This window comes from Ambystoma mexicanum, chromosome 6p (assembly GCF_040938575.1).
Source record: "Ambystoma mexicanum isolate Mex_15411 chromosome 6p, UKY_AmexF1_1, whole genome shotgun sequence".
NCBI classification, from domain to species: domain Eukaryota; kingdom Metazoa; phylum Chordata; class Amphibia; order Caudata; family Ambystomatidae; genus Ambystoma; species Ambystoma mexicanum.
Window position 1 is genome coordinate 458,193,590 of NC_090935.1, and position 17,773 is coordinate 458,211,362.

The 17,773-nt window shown below is 44.3% G+C and overlaps 1 protein-coding gene across 2 annotated transcripts in view; it reads left to right on the forward strand.

Annotated features, from left to right (window-relative positions):
• The window catches only part of ITGA1 (integrin subunit alpha 1), a 1,202,180-nt gene that overhangs the window by 1,031,894 nt on the left and 152,513 nt on the right, over nt 1-17,773 (forward strand). For both annotated transcript variants that reach the window (XM_069627258.1, XM_069627257.1), the window contains exon 25: nt 15,544-15,657. In XM_069627258.1, coding sequence (XP_069483359.1) covers nt 15,544-15,657 — 114 coding nt within the window. The remainder of the gene's footprint in view (nt 1-15,543; nt 15,658-17,773) is intronic.

A 17,773-nucleotide genomic window follows, 5' to 3' on the forward strand; every position in this document is an offset into this window, starting at 1 on the left:
TACTGTGTAGGGTACATCTGGGGTCTTGTGTGTCCCCTACTCTTTTTAACATCTTCACCCTGCCTCTCTTCGAGATATTGGAGTCAGAATGCATAATATACGCCAACTATGCAGGTGATATGCAGTGCCTTATTCCCCTCTCAAGCAATCATGCCCAATATTCGGTGACCATTAATACCACCTATAAACACATACACACCTGTATGGTGTGTAATGGATTGACTCTTAAAACTGAAATTATGATTGTCGGCACTACTCCCAAAATACGAAAACTGGACAGTGCACACTGCTCCTTTCAAATTGTGGACTGTACACTGACAACCCTTTCCAAAGTTAAAACCATGGCAGAAGTGCTTGATAAAGTGTTTACTACGAAAAGACCACATTAGCAGCCTGGTCTCAGGCACGTCCTACTACATCAAACTCCTGGGCCAAATCAGACCATTCTTTGATTCCTCCAATTGTGCTACACTGGCTCATTGCATTATTGGCTCTCGGCTTGATTATTGTTCTACCCTGCTTCTGGGCATAGGGAAAGAAGACTTAATCGTCTACAGGTGTTGTGTAACAATGCCGTTCGAGTAGTCAAGGGTTTGCGAAAAAATGATCATGTGTCAGCAGCTAGGTGATCCCTACATTGGGTGCCCATTGATAAGTGGATTACCTTCAGGGCTTTGTGTATCACTCATTCCTGTTTGTATGGGAAAAGTCCTCTCTACCTTTCCAACCAGCTCTTGTGGATCCCGACTAGTTGGGCCCTGGAATCGAACAACTCATGCTTGCTGTACCTTCCCAAGGTTAAACTGTCATTGATTTTAGAAGGGTGTTTTTCTGTGGCGGCCCCAAATTTGTGGAATGCCCTACCTCTGGACCTTAGGGCCTGTTCCTCTATTGCTGTCTTCAAACATAGACTGAAAACTGTTCTGTTCGAATAATTTAGTCTCCTTGCTGCTGTTGACCATTTTTCCCCCGCTTGCCTGACTTTTGTTTTTGTTGTCTGCATCTGTCCCCACACCTCTATGCTTGTGGGCTTTGTCCTGGCGCATTATAAATAAATAAAACACATAAAAGGGTTCTGGGGTGTCAACTGGTCAATTGAGCCATAACATAAGAACGGGCAGCCTTAGAGGTACTTTTTAAACTTGATTAAGTGATTTATTTTAACCTGCTGGACACCTGTGTCCTCACATCAGATGATGAAGACACCACAACCTTTTGATGACAAGGTAAAAGTGAAGGTCTTGGATTATGAGATTAAAAAAAAGCCTGGCCACTGTATCTCCTGTTTTGAAGTAATCTGATTTATTATAGGTGAAGAAGGATTTGCACGGTTTCAATTAGCACTATGTAGTCTTCTAAGCAGCTGGGAGTGACTTTTAACATTACTGTTGGAGCTTAACTACCTAATGCAACTCCCAGCCCTCCCCCACCCCTTTGAAGGGGTTTATTGTGATTAGCGCCCTGACAAGCTTTCTGCAGTGATAATAGTGTTGTTGTTTTTTTGTTGATAAATGGCACGGTTGTCGTTTCTCAACAAAAAAGCAAACTACGCATAGAATAGCCACCTCTGAAGTAGGGCCAATGTAGCTACATGCAGAGACTTCTCTCTTTCTATCACAGTCATTGCTGTGGAGGGGATGATTCGTAACAGTGTCGGCGAGGGATGACGCAGTTGCAGGTAAGTAGGGTCGGGATGGGGAGGGGAGTCAGCACGTGGGGGCAATAACCAGACCTCATAATGACTGCTCATAGAGGGTATTATTGCTATCAGCACCCCAGCATGCTTGTAGGGGTGCTAATAGTGTTTATATATTAAGAAGGTAAACTGCATGGTTGCTGTTTCACAATTTAAAAAACTACAAAACAAAATGACCACCATAGAATTAGTAATAAGGGAAATCCATTCCCTGGCAGCCATTGCCACACAGGGGAAGGGCCAGAACAGCTTGTTTACTGGTGTCTGCAGGTAAGCGGGTCTGTGTTGGGGTGAGGAGGGGAGTATTTGGGGGTGGTGGAAGTGGTGGAGAGAGGCAAGGTATTGTCTGCCTGGGTGGTAAAATGACAGCCTCCTACTTCTGAGGAGGCTCAGACGCATGCAACACCATGAGGTATAGCTCACCTTCTGAGTTTTATGATTGGCTGGGAGACTTCATGACCTTCTGGGTTCTAATGCTAAATATTGGACTTCGGTATGTGAAAAATGGGAAGGATCCAGATGATAATAAATCATGTAGACCCTTCTGATATCTCTCATTGTGGACATTCATTATTGCCACGTGTGATAATAGCCTTTGTGGTAATGGTTTTGTTTTGAGGATTATGAAGCAGTAAACCATTCCCAAACACTGAATGTTTTACCACTACCATTAAACCCATAATGTCTCCCTTATGGGCCTCATTACAAGATGCGCGGAATAGGATTAACAGCGCTGGTAATGGTACCGGCCCTGTTATACCCATTGTGCCCTACTACGAGGTTCCCTGATGTCCAGAGCGGGTCCCAGGAGGGGACCAGGGATCTAACAATGGGCCTGTAATTAACGGGCCCGTTGTTAGCTCCCTCCCCATTCCCATTGAGCCCTATGGGGGCTCGAATGGGAATGGGGAAGGATCGGGTCCGGGTTCCCTGAAGGAGGAAATACCGGGCCCTCCAAAGTCGGAATGGCCTGGTATTTCCCTATTCAGGGAAACCGGTCCCGGACACAATTTTGGAGGAAGTCGTAATGAGGTACTATGTCTCACACTAATTACATGTATAAACCAAAGAGGGATGTTGAAGGTGAGGGTAAATCTAGTTCCAGTAGTTCAAGGACCGGGCCAAGTAATAGAGTGAAAAGAAGATATTGTGGTGCAACAGAACTTTTCATCTTATGAATGTCATAGACTGTAGTGGTTTTAATGTGGCATGCTCCAAGTGTGGCAGGAAAGGGTACAATGCCTGGTTTTGCAAACATTTCTCTAAACGAAAGTGGCGTGGCAGGCCTCAGAGACATTGGACTGTACGTCAGACATCTTGCTGTGAATAAATTAGGTATGTAGAAAATAAATCTATCAAATATGAAAGCATTTAATGTGGTAATAGATTATGGAGTCAACTATATTTTTGTAAATTAAAAGGCATGTAGTGTTATTGTGATTTACACCAGGCACGGCTGCCATTTTCATGGTCTCCAGGTGGATCTATAAAGTAAGGGGGTTGGGATGGGTTAGTTAGTGGGATTCAAAGAAAAAGGCGTATGAGAGCTTTGATGATAACCGGTCAATGTGGTAGGTGGTTGTATGCAGGTGTTTTTATCTTTGTGAGACCCATTTATCAATTCTTTTAATGTGTTGTGCTGGTGGTTTTCTGTCACCGGTATTCCCTCTATTAGCTTGGTTAGTTAAAGAGCCATGTTTTTAACAGAATTGTACAAACGGACTGAACAAAATGGTCTGACCTCACACAAAGTCCTAAAAATGCATACCACGAAAGGTTCGAACCCCAAAAGTTCAAACCTTTGATAGCATGTCTTGTAGGTAAGTAAAAAAAAAGAAAAAAGACTGGGGGGGCTGCGGGATGTCCCCTGCAACACCCTGCGCACCTTACTATACAGTATAGAGATCTGGGGTTGGCGAGCCACCCCCACTGCAAACCCGACATTGAACAAAAAAAAAGGGTGCAGCGGGGGTGTCCCCCTTAACATCTCGCTCACTATACTTTACAGTATAGTGAGCAGGGGCTGCAGGGGAAACCCCTGCAGCTGCAGGTTAAAAAAAAAAAAAGATAAGGACCCTGCAGTGCCAGTGTTCAGAAGTGAAAGGGAACTGGCGCTGCAGGGACACGTCAAAATGGAAGGTTAGTAAGGGAGTAGGGGTGTGTTGTGGGTGTGTTTTGGGTGTGTGTGATTTGCAGTGTTTTTTCGCATGGGAAATGTATGAACCTTTGGGGTGCGTACATTTCCAATGCAAACTTTTCCGTCACAGACTTCTCTGTGTTTCCGTCACAGACTTCTCCGTGATGGAAAAAACTCACACAGATCTGTTTTTTAACAGTTTCCAGAAGTCGTCTTTTTTTATTCGTATTACCTTTGGGAGCGACATCCAAAGTCCACCGCTATGCAGCAGAATAGTGATCCTCCGAATTTTTGCTTTTCTATATTGATTCAGTTTCATGCGAATGTCATTGCTGAACCCTAGTGTTCGTATTGGTTTGTAGACAGAGATGTTTCCCTGTATGAATTCTGCTCCCTGGCCGTGGATTGCTATGTGTGTTATGCAGAGTGTTTTGAAGGAGATTCATTTTTTGACTGGTAACCAATGTAGTGTTCTCAGCGCTTCTGTGATGTGTTCTCACTTAGTGAGTCTGATGAATAGTCTTGCTGCTGTGTTCTGTATTCATTGTAGTTTACTCATAAGATATTCTGGCATTCCTGTATAGATGCTGTTGATGTAGTCTATTCTTGACATGACGAGAGAGATGATGGTGAATTTTCTGTGTGGGAAGGTGAAGAAGGGAAGAATCCTCTTCATTGTGTGTAAGTGGAAGAAGCATTTCTTAACTGCTGCATTGACTTGTGGCCCTAGTGTGTGTTTGTTGTCCAGTAGGATTCTGAGATGTGGATGGTTCTAGTTGGTTTCCCAGCTCAGTGGGCGATGGGATGTGCTGGTTATTCAATGGGTTGTTGGGTGCGATCATCATTTCCGTTTTTTCCGGTTAGAGTTTTAGGCTGTTGGTGCTCTTCCACTGGTTTAATTCAGCAAAGCAGTTGGTGAGAGTTGGGTTTTGTTCTTCGGTGGTGTTTATTTGTTAGATGATTTAAGTGTCATCTGCATATTTGTAACAGGTGAGGCCATGTTTTTGATGAGGTTAAGTAGAGGGTTCATGTACATTTTGAAAAGTAGTGGTGATAGTGATTAGCCCTGTGGGAATCCATATGTAGTTTTATGAGGTGCTGACTTAAACGGTGTTATCCAAGTTGTTTCTGTTCTTTCTGTCAAGAAGGATTCAGCCAGAGAAGAGCTGTGCTGTCGATTCCAATAATTTGGAGTCTTTTGATAAGTGTTTCATGGTTGATTGTGCTGAAGGCTGCTGATAGATGGCATAGTATTAGTGCTTAGTTGACATTAGAGTCTGCATTGGTCTTTAGATCATACCATATAGATGATAATGCAGTTTCCGTTCCTCTCATGGGTCTGACGCCTAATTGAGACTGATCTAGTATCCATTTCGTTTCTACATGTTCCAATATTTGTTTGTAGACATAGCTTTCCAGTAGTTTTCTACATGTTCCAATATTTGTTTGTAGCCATATCTTTCTAGTAGTTGAGCATGTGCGAATAGCTTTGGAGAATCCTTTTGAGTTAGTCTGAGTTTTGTGTGTGCGCTCATGGAGAACAATCGATTTGTTTTCTAGGATCTTTCTTTGATTTTATACAAGTTATGGGTAGATCTGTTGAGGTTATGGTTTACATGGTGAAAAAAGGTGGCTCTTTATGGGATTGAATGGAGCAAAAAGTCTTGGAATTCAAGTTAAATCTAAGTCATCCTGAACAGGTTCCAAAGGTGACATATAAACCTTGTACACTACCGTAAAGTGTGGAAGATACATTGAGTAAAATCAAAGGATGGTGTATGGTTGTGTTGTCTGGGCTTTGGGAAGGCAAAGATTATTTTGTCAACTAAGAAAGTCAAATAAATGTGTTGATGGAATATGAAAATCTTCATAATTTAGATGTAATTGAACTGCTAAAAGACTCAGAATGTGTTTCACCTGTACTAGTGGCCTTTAAGCCTAATAGGAGTCAACATTCCTGTGTAGAACTCTGCTGGTAGGAGAAATCTGAACCAACCAGAACCCTTTAAAGGGTGTGTTGCTTGAAAAGAGGTTGGATGCAATATTTAGGAGTATTGCCATATGGGTGAAGAGTAGTGATTGCATTTCATGGTTACCCTTATGCAAGTTAAGGAAACTGGATTGCTGGGTACTTTCTCATAAGGTACACTACATTGTGATGGGGTTGGGGATGTTACAAGAACAAGGTTTTATCTTGACCCAATATTGAAAGCATACCGACTAGGAGCAAGCTGTTTAGCTTTATCAACATTATGTTAAGTTACTTCTTCCAGAGAAACAAATCATTGAAAGTCACAGGGGAGTAAACGAAAGTGGAGCCCATGGACGACAAGTAAGCAGTGCCAAATCTTTAGTCGCTTAAGTATACTCCAAGAAGAGTGTGGGTACAGAGACCATCAGATGGTTCCAGCTGAACAACACTCTATAATGGGAACTACTCTTCCATTTAGAAGATAACGGCCTCCTGTGAGGATTCTAAGATACAGCATTCTAGCATGGAATGGTAAACAGGATTTAACTATACATACAACTAAAAATTAAACAATATACAAGGAGGTTTTGTTTGAGGAGCCTAAGAAGTTCAAAACAGTGAGTGTTGATCTTGGTCATGATGGACATGTTGTGGTGATGTGTGCTTGCTTGATGCATAAGAATGTCTTTCCGTAGGCCCATGATTGCCATTTAGACACAAACACATCTAAGGTTGTGCTTGATTCAGGCACTTTTGGCAGGGAAGGGACGTTAATGTGGGATATATAGTGAGATTTTGTGGGCCATTTGCAGAGAGTAACAGAGTGTGGAAGGCAAAGAAGCAATGATGAGTATTGCTGATTTTTCAAAAGAACCTTGAGAGGTACTAGCTTTGATATTATCAGGGTTTGGTGGTAAGTACATTTTCTCTTGTCGATTTATACTGCATGTGGCTGGTAATTAAAATAGTGGAGGAAATTATCACCAGTTGGGTAGGTAAAATCTTAGGGAGAGTATTTTAGCAGGAGGATTTGCCAGCAAGATGTCACCCAATAATGGAGTGGAATTTGTTTCACAGGAAATTCCGAGTGTTCTGTCAATTAAAGGAAGTAAACATAGCCAGGTTGCCCCTACTAAATAGTGTGAAAATGTGAAGATCACTTTGAGATCTGGTCATCAGTGGGAATGTGAAGTTATGGCATATAGTTTAGCTCCTCACTCCTTAAACACTATGGGCCTCATTACGAATGTTGCAGCCACGGAATGAACGGTGCCGGTAAGGGACCGGCACCGTTCATTCCGGGCCGGCACATTACGAGTTCTGCAGCGGGTCCCGCTCTGGACGCCTGGCCAGACCAGACGTGCAGAGCGGGACCCGCTAGCAGTTCAGGATGCTAACAACAGGCCCGTCATTAACGGGCCCGGTGTTTTCATCCTCCCCATTCCCATTGTGCCCTATGCGGGCTCAAATGGGAATGGGGATGTACCGGGTCTGGGTCCTGCGAAAGGGAATTAACGGGCCCTCCAAGGTCGGAATGGCCAGTAAGTCCCCTTTTGCGGTACCCGGACCCGAGTTTGGAGGTAGCCATGCCACTAAAAGCGCCATGGCTACCTCCAAACTTGTAATGAGGCCCTATGTCTTCTTTTTGAGAATTTGAGGTGCAAAAAACCAAATACTGAAATGTGTCCTGTGTGGATGAGAAGAGCACACATTTCAGAATGGTGTTATGCAAAGCTCAGACAAAAGGTTTATGAGGCTCAATGCAGGAGAAAGTGAGGTATCATGCTAAGTTTCCTTGTTGGGAAAATAATATAAAGGTAGGTGATACAGTAAAGTTTAAGTTGTCCAGGCATATGCAAAAATACTCCTCAGTGTTCTCAAAAATGTTCTTAGTTGTGGATTTTGGGAAACAAAATATGAAGCTCACTGTCACAAGGTTGTGGACTTCTATTAAATATCTTTCTCTTTGAACACCTATTTCAAAACATTCCAGCAGAACTAGCTTCATATACCTGGTCGGTCTCTATCTGTTCCTTGAAGGCTTCATCTGGAATAGTAATGGTATAGTATGCTCTAATGACTCTAGGGTTTCATCTGGTGGGTTTCAGATAAGCCAGAAGATAGGCGTTGGGCCCTATATATACCTTTTAATAACAAATAGACTGTCTACTTTAAAACCCCTGCCTGGCTCCAGTAACCTGACTTCAGATGATGAAGACAATATAGCACACCTCTTTGTGTGCAGACAGGCACATGCTTCTCAGTTCTAGGAGCAACTTGACAGCCTAGCTCACAATCCAAGCATCAGGGACATCTGAATTAATCTGAGAGACAGCAGCTCTGGGAACAGCAATCACTCTGCCGTCACTCCCAGACAGGCACACATACCACTTATGGGCAGGAAGCAGCATCCCCTCTCTGCCCTGCAGAAGCAAAGGCAGGAAGAAGGCCCCAGGGGCCCCAACTGTCACAAGACTCTCCCCTTCTCACCTGTTTTTCCTGTTTGCTTGCGACCTTCTTTGGTGATTTCTTTCGCACGGTCCGGGATTTGTATAAACCCGTGTGCTGGTCTTAGGATTCCTGCGTGAGGATGATATTCCAACTCCAGGATACGTTCAGATGTCCAGGACGAGAACCAGGAAGGAACAATGTCCGAGCTTGGAGGCACGGAATGCCGTGACCCGAGCGCAGGCAAAAATCCAGGAAATTTCGAAGGTAAGTTTTGAGGAAGGGAAAGGAAAGGAGGAAGATTCAAGGAACCGGGAAACAGGATTCAGAAGAAAGCCCCGAGCGAACTCCGGCAACACACGTCCAACCACAGCGAGCGGTAGCGTTGAGACGCGCAGAGCCTTTGGGGCGTGTCTGTTTAGTAGTACGAAGAGCGTGGAGCGCAAAGACTGGCAAGCTGCGTTCCGTATCAGGTGGTCACGTTGGGAGGATCGCTGCATTCAGTCCTCTATGTGTCAGGGACCACGAAGTCCAGAATCGACGCAGGCGACGGTTCGTGACAGTATGCCTCCTCTGAAGCCCAGCTCCTCCGGGTTTGCTGGGATGGATAAGATGGTATCTTCGAATCAGCCTGGGGGCATTCATGTTTGACATGGGTTCCCAGGTGCGCTCACTGGGAGGATACCCTTTCCACTCGACCAAATATTGTAGCTGACCACGTCGGTACCTAGAGTCACACATTCTGGAAACCTCGTATTCAAGTTGGTCATTGACAATCACTGGGGTAGATCTTGGAGCAGTTCGAGAGGGCTGAACATATGGTTTTAACAGAGAAGTGTGGAAGACTGGATGGATCCTTTTCCATGATTCTGGTAGTCGGAGTTGAAAGGCCACTGGATTGACGATTTCTTTTATAGAAAAGGGCCCGTAATACCTGGGAGCTAATTTATTTGGTCGCAGGTGACGAGGGAAGAGTTTTGAGGATAACCAGACCTTATCGCCTATTGAATAGGAAGGCCCAACTGGCTTGGCGACTGTTTCTACATTCTAGGGATTGTAGGACTTGAAGATTTCGATGGTCCATGCAGACTTGTACTGGGTGTTTGGCTCCCAGAAGGAGATGACGCCAATCAGTGAAGGCTTGACGGATGGCTAACAATTCCTCCTCCAGGACGGAATAATGAGTTTCACTGGGAGTCAAGGTGCGGGAGTGATAGGCGATGGGGTATTCTAATTTGTCGCCAAGTTCCTGTTTCAGGACTGCCCCGATGGTGTAGTTGGAGGCATCAGTTTCAACAATGAAGGGTCGGTCTGTGTCGGGTTGAGCTAGGATGGGAGCTTGTGTGAACTCCGACTTCAACCGTTGAAACGCTGAATCTTGGGCTGGGTTCCACTGAAAGGCGGTGTCTTTCTTTAATGTAACAATAGGATACACGATCTCAGAAAATGCTGGTATGAATTTCCTGTAGAAGTTAGCAAGCCCCAGGAAGGATTGAATTTGCTTTACAGTGGTTGGACCAGGCCAAGATAGAATGGAATCAACCTTCGAAGAGTCCATTCCAATCTCCTTTGGGCTAAGAACGAATCCGAGATAGTGAACAGTAGATACATGGAAAAGACACTTCTCGAGTTTAGCCAGGAGCTTATGCTCACGTAGACGTTGTAAGACTGTCCTTACGTGCTCTTCATGTTTCAAATGGTCCTTGGAGTAGATCACTAGGTCGTCTAGATATACAATGACGAAGAGGAACAGTATATCAGAAAACACCCGATCCATAAAACGTTGGAAGACTGCTGGGGCATTAGCAAGTCCAAAGGGCATAACCAGGTATTCAAAATGGCCGAAGGGTGTTCTAAAGGCTCTTTTCCATTCGTCACCTTCCTTTATACGAAGAACATGGTAGGATCCCCTGAGATCTAGTTTTGTGAAGATGACTGCACCTCTGACTGCTTCCAGGATGTCTAAGATGAGAGGCAATGGGTAACGGTCCTTGAGAGTGCATTGGTTAAGCCACGGTAATCTAGACATGGCCTAAACTCCTTGGAATCCTTCTTGGGAACAAAAAATAGAGATGCACCCACCGGGGACTTGGATGGTCGAATAGTCCTATTTTCCAAATTGGTATCCAGATATTCCCAGAGGGCTCTTTTTTCAGGTTCTGACAAAATAAATATTCTTCCGAAAGGAATTACTGCTGAAGGTTCAGTATCGATGGCACAATCCTCAGGTCTGTGGGATGGTAGAACTTGAACAATGGCTGTCGAGAATACATCTGTGTAAGCCTGGTAGGGCCTGGGAATCTGGATGATGTTATAGATGGTGACTGGTATTTGCTGAGTTTCTTGGAAGTCTTCAGAGAACTTTGGTAAGGTGTCTAGGGAAAAACAGTGGGACATACAATGTTCCGAACCAAGAAACAAAGAGCCTGCTGCCCAATTGATGTAGGGGTTGTGCTTCTGTAACCAGGGCATGCCTAGAACCATCGGATAATGGGCAGATCTTATAATATCAAATTTAATCCTCTCTTGGTGGTGGTTTATAGAAAGAAGAATCTCTTTGGTTTGAAGGGTTATGGGTCCTGAAGACAGGGTCTTCCGTCGATAGCTTCAACATGTTGCATAGTCTCTCGTGTTTCGTATAGAATGTTGTGAGTAGTGACCCAATCATGATCTATGAATATGCCCAGGGCTGTGCAATCCACTAATGCCAGGATGGGATAAGATTCTTTCTTGGAAGGCAATAGGATGCCTGTAGAATCATAAGGTTATTTTGTCCAGGAGAGTTGAAAGAAGGAATTGATTTGGAGCAGACACCACTCTCCTGAAACTGTGCCCCATCTAGGATCCGGAGCTGGCGTTTCCCGAACGCCGTGGCTGAGCGATAGGGCACTCTCTCACGAGATGTTTAGTTTGGAGAAGCTGCGGGCTCTGGTCTGGATGGATGGTCTGTGGCAGCCTTTTGGAATGATGACTTAGACTTCTTTTTCTCTGCCTTTCTTTCCTGGATTCGAAAGTCGATTTGCAGGGAGAGGTCCAAGAGGGCATGGAAGGAATTTGGGTGAGCTACCCTGGCTAACTCGTCCTTTATTTCTTCATTCAGGCCACTTTGAAAGAGGGTGAAGCTGGCCTCTTGGGACCAATCAGCTTCCTTCACAAGTTGTTTGAAATGGGTCACATAGGTAAGCATATCCTGGGATCCTTGTTGAAATTCAAGTAGACGTTCTTGAGTGCTGTAAACCTGCTCTGGACGATCAAACATGGCTTTTAGGGCTTCCGCGAACCCATCATAATCATCCAGGAGGGCGTCACCAGAATTGACTAGGGCGGTTGCCCAGGTCAAGGCGTTACCAGTGAGGTGTGAGATCATAAACCCCACCTTTGCTCTAGGGGTGGAAAAGTAGTAGAGCTTGAAGGTGAAATGTACCAAACATGAATCAAGGAAGGCACAAAGGGTCTTTGGAGAACATCAAATTTGTCCACTACTCCTCCCAATAACACACTTTCCTTAGTAGCAGAATCACGAGACAAGACTAGCTGCTTTAAAGCAGCATTCTCTGCCTTAAGGTTTTGAACTTCTGTGGTAAGTTCATGCATGCCTCGCATGAGGTCTTGAACCGCGGCTTCCATCTCTGTATCCGTATCGTTCTTTTGGTGTCTCAATCTGTCACAAGTCTCTCCCCTTCTCACCTGTTTTTCCGGTTTGCTTGCAACCTTCTTTGGTGATTTCTTTTGCACGGTCCGGGATTTGTATAAACCTGTGTGCTGGTCTTCAGATTCCAGCGTGAGGATGATATTCCAACTCCAGGATACGTTCAGATGTCCAGGACGAGAACCAGGAAGGAACAATGTCCGAGCTCAGAGGCACGGAACGCCGTGAAAATCCAGGGAAGATTGACGGTAAGTTTTGAGGAAGTGAAAGGAAAGGAGGAGGATTGAAGGAACCGGGAAACAGGATTCAGAAGAAAGCCCCGAGTGAACTCCGGCAACACACGTCCAACTACAGCGAGCGGTAGCATTGAGATGCGCAGAGCCGCGGGGGCGTGTCTGTTTAGTAGTACGCAGAGCGTGGAGCTCAAAGACTGGCAAGCTGTGTTCTGTATCAAGCGGCCATGTTGGGAGGATCGCTGCATTCAGACCTCTATGTGTCAGGGACCACGAAGTCCAGAATGGACGCAGGCGACGGTTCATGACACCAACTTTGTCCTGCAGATCTGAGCAGTCTACTGGCTAATAGACAAAATAAGGTACCGGAAACTCTCCAGTGGTCCTTGCATTGCAGGAGTAAAAATCACTGAGGTGCTGAACCAATGAGCTGCAACACGTGGTTCCAGAACTATCTCCTGATTGTCCCACGTCCAGTATCCAACCACCCATTTTTGATATAGAAGAACTTAACAAATTGTACTTTGGCAACAAAATATCAACCAAATATCCTGCTTCTAAAGACCCATTTATATTTTATTTTTATATTGTATTGGCCATGTGAGGAGCAGACTCAAATCACAATTGTTCACATTGCATAACATTGATTTTTTCTAATTGAAGAACTTCTTTATAATGTTGGCTTAGGTGTGCCAGAGGTCTGGGGGTTACCTGTTCAGCTCCAGGGCCCAATAACCCTCCCTCCCCCAGTGACAAAGGGAGGACTCAGCCAAGGGCAAGTTAGAACTGTTGTTTATTGCACAAACCAACAGGGATCATACAGGATATTAGAAAATTCCCAGAATCAAAGCCTGCCGAGCCTGCATCAGGCTATGTTGTTGCCCCCTTGCGTCACAACATTGGCCCTTCCCCAAGAAACCTATCAAATCTTCTGGTTGGGTGGTTGGAGTGGGCTCTCTTCTTGATAGCACCTATAGAACGTGGTTGATTGGCCCTTACATGTCAGGTGGCTGGCCTGCCCCTTCCCCAAGAAACTATTTATTACATTGTTGCAGGGTCGCAGGATTACCATTGGCCCTTGCCCACTGCCATCCACCCCTGAATTTATGTTCCCTGATTGGATGGAACGGGTCTCCCAGGCCTGGGACCCAGCTCTGTTCACAGCGCTCTGTGCACCTTCTCAAGGTGATGAGAATGACTATGTGTTCCCAATGTAACTGTTAGCAGTACCACTTTTGCCTGTGAGAGTGCCCTCAATTTTGCAACGCTGTTAACAATTCCATGTTTCACTTCATGTCTGTGTTGCTGAGAACTGTTCGTCTTCCCACCGCGGGTGAATAACCATTGTCTAGCTTGGCTACATCACGTGGTTGAGGACCACGAAACCGAGCTCGTCTGGTCTGCAATTTATGAGGATTTATTCAGTTTTTCTGCAGATGGCTCCTTGTCATTTTAGGTTTGGAATGTGTTGCTTGTCTCTGACGTTGGCTGCAAACCCTAGTCTACTGTTCTGTGCAGCCTGGTTCTGCTTTCCCTCATCTCTCATCCTGTGGCTTGTGGCTTCATGTGATCTTCATTATATTTGTACTAGGATTTCTACATATCTATACCGTGCTATGTTTCCCATAGGTTAATCATATTTGGTCCTTCCAGGTTCCTTACGTGTTCCTGTAGTTCCATACGGTTCGGTGCCATAAGCATCTGCAAGCTTGCGCTGCATCTCTTTGTTCGCCTTGCGTTCAGTATTTCTGCACTTGGCTAATTAGGAATATAATAAAAGCTTTTGACAGTATGTATTTATATCTGTCCTCTATCTACAGAACTGTGTAAGCATGTTCTTCATGTGTTCACATGTATTTTCATGTAACTTCATACATGGCTGCGAGTGTACTTTTTGACTAACGTTGCCATGTCGTGGTGTCACTAATGACATCAGAACATTGGTTTCTCGGCATTAGTCAACGTTATCCAGCAAGGCCTTTGGGTCCATGACCAGTGTTGAAGTGCCTGTATCTGTAAAGAGATTGGGCCTCATTACAAGTCCGGTTGCCGGGTTACCGCCGGACTTGTAAATGTTATTAGCGCCTGGCTTGCTGGTAACACCGGAGGATTACAACCCTGGCGGTCCGGAAATTCAGGCGCCGGTAAATTGTAATTCCCCATTCCCATAGAGTCCAAGAGGACTTTATGGGAATGGGGAACAGGGAAGCACCGGCACCATTAATAACAGTGCCAGTGCTTCCATGACGGTCTGCTTACTGTGTCCGATGTGTCCGGCAGGGTCTAACCTGGAGGCAGACTCGTAGTTTGCCGGTCCGGAAACAACGGTGCGGGTAAGCTGCCCGGCACCGTTGTTTCCGGACCGGCAAACTTATAATGATGCACATAGACTGGATAAAGTTTGAATGACTGTCTAAGAGAATTGTCACAGGCCCTCCTGGGGGATGTCTGAATAGCGAGTGGTTTCGTGCATTTTTGACTCTTCGGGCCGTCATGTTCATGGGGGTGAGGAGAGGCATTTCTGTTATGGTAGTTGCAGAATAAAAGACTTTTAATTCATATATTCATCAGGGTAGCTATAAACCGTTGGCATTGGAACACCACTCTTACCGCCCTGGGATTACACATATCAAGCAGATTTGTTTTGCGCAATTTGAACTTTAGAACCTAATACACATCATCAGCAAAAAAGTGACCAGAACTGGGAAAGTGATGTCCCCAATGACACCTATGGACATCCTTGTCGTTATGCAGATTTGTAGCCCTGCCGTCAGTAATTAGAGCTCTCTGAAGGTGTCCTTTGTAAAGCTCCAGTCTAAAAGATGCATCAAACATTTTCACAGAAGACGTCATGGTGTGTGTTTATAAAGCCCAATTAATAATGACCTTTACAAATATTGGGAAGCTACATTTTATGAATGATGAAGAGAAAAAACAGTGCAGAATTGCACAGTAAGTGATACAAACGGAACACTGTAACACCTTTCCTCACCTGAATTATTCAAAACTACATACTATGATACTACAGTCCTGTTTGAGCTAGTACATGTTTTTATAATATCAAACCAACTTTTTGTTCGATAAATGTGATTCTGCAAACGTGTTACTAAAACGGTGGTTCCACAAGCACAATGCAGACAAAATTATTTTCTCGATGTGTAACATCAACAACCGTGCAACCAATGTACACTCTTTCGGAATTCTTTCAATGTATTTCAGATATCCAAAATGGTGTTGTTCTAACATATCTTTCCTCACCCGAAATGTTTCCAACGAGGATTAGCTCGGCCTATTTCATTTGGAAACAGTTTAAGCCTTGAACATGTAAGCTGTGTGGGCCACAAGCAGAGCATGTGGTGACATGAAATGGTTAAGACATCTAGCAAAATATATTATTGATTCTTACAGATAGAGAAAGAGGGAAACTTTCACATGCCGGCCCTGACCCTGAAAGTCCTGTTTCCATACGAAACTCAAGGCGGCAGCATCATTCTGTACCTCACCAATGTTTCATCCACTGGGGTAAGTGTTGCTCTCAAGGAACTAGGATACCTTGTTTTTCATATCATACCTGGACAATTTGGAAATGTTCTTTGCAAATGTGGTCAGTCAGGATTTTGGTCATGGCGTGGCTTTTTTGGACTTTTTGTGACAGGCCAAAGAGATGATTGTACATATTGCTTCATGTAATTTCTACGTAAAAAGGTGTGTAAATGTGCACTTGATTAAAGAACACACCCTTAAAAGGAAAGGCATGTCCTTGCCTTCTGTATAAAAGCTCTGTGTGTGAGTCAGCGATGGGGAAAATAGAGCAAGCAAAGGCAACGGGAGGATAGCTCAGGTGCAAAGTGCTCTCCTTGGAAGCAAGAGAACACTGAGCAACACAGGTTCGATCCCCCGATCCCCGTTTGGAAACTTCTCTGTATAAAGCCTGTTATACATAACCTATCATATTAAGAATGCAAGACGCCTGGCAGATATAAGAAGCACGATTATTAAGAATGAGAGGGAGGATGAGTAATGGATGCAACAGAGGGAAGGAAAGAACGCGTTTTCCCATAGAATCCAAGAGGGATAACATAAGCAGATGTATAGCCATCCATGTTCTTTTCGGAAATGCCTCACATCTGTGCATCTGCTGTGTAAGATAATCTTCTATTATACACAATAGGCTTCTACATGTCAATTGGTGTTTTTTTTTTTTAAGTGAGTTTTAAGAACTGTTTAACTTGTCCAGTCCCTAGAGAGAGGGGCTGGTGGTCCATTCAGCATGGCTCCTAATAATATCAATCTGTTATTCATGAGTGCACTTTCTATAACTCGCAATTTTTTGAGTCACGCTGAACATGCTCATTTGTTTCATTAAAAACCATATGCAAAGCTTTTTTCATAGTAGGTATGCGTATGTGTCATAGATATATAAAATGGCGGCATAAAAAAGTATCTAAATGCAATGAAAATCATGTCTCGAGAAAAAAAAGAAATGACTGGCTTTGATTGGACCATTGAAACAAACGTCACCTGTGCGTACACTGCTTTCGTATGCAGAAATAAATTGCAGCAAGCTTGTCAGCGAAGAACTAGCTGAGAGCAAAAACGTATACCAACCGCTGCATGAGCGTGCAGTGCTGGAAATGGACACAATTAACTCTAGGAACGAACCTCCCCCTTCAAGCCCGGGCTTGCTGGAGGGATAAGTAGTCAGAGCGATGTGGGCAGGGCTGAGAAGAAGAGTGGAGCCCCAGCCCATGCTGGGGGAGGGGGGTCACCTGCAGAGGGAAATGAGGCCTAGTGACTTGCATGGAAGCAAACAGCATTTTGGGAACTGTATTTTTTAAATCTGTCTGTGATAGTGCAAATACAAGTGTAGGAAGAACTTGAAACCTTCACTTTTAGTGCACTGCACTGAACGTTCCCTTAAACAGCAGGTGCAACTATATTGTGTCTGGGAGGGGTTGTGGCAATGGGGTTTGTGGGGAGCAGGGGCAGGCCAGCAGGGAACATAGTTCAACTACTTCTTTTCGTACACTTAGACCACTGAGCACTCCAGTTCTCCCCTTAAGTGGTATTTCCAGCCTGAATTACATGGGCTATCATTACGCTCGGTGCACTCCTGCGCTTAATTAAAAGTCGAACTAAATAGTGTTTCAATTCCCAGGGCTGTACAGTGCATTGAGGAAGTTAAAGGGTTGGTATCAATGGCTGCCTGACGAAATGCAAGGGACAAAGGGGGCCATAGATTGATAATTCATTCATAGCAACGACTCCTTTCCAATCATGTTTTAATTCCTGAATTAGTTCTTGGATACATCTGAAAGACCCGTTATTTTGTTTTACAAGTACTTGCCCTGTTGTCCTCCATATTTGCAGCTGTAGCTTCCGCCATTAGGCCAGTCAGATCGTCTTACATAGCCTGATGGAAGACAGAATGAATGTCTCCACAATTGAAAGTCATTTAATTGTTGCGTTCTGTCAATATGTATTTAGTTCAAAGATTAATATATCGACGATGGCAATTTATTTGATGTGGCTTTGTACATGGAGATAAAAGAATTAACTACTTAGTGATCATGTTTAAAAGATTTCAAGGACCTTTCATTTGGGATTTGGACTCAGAATGAAACATCACATCTAGTCT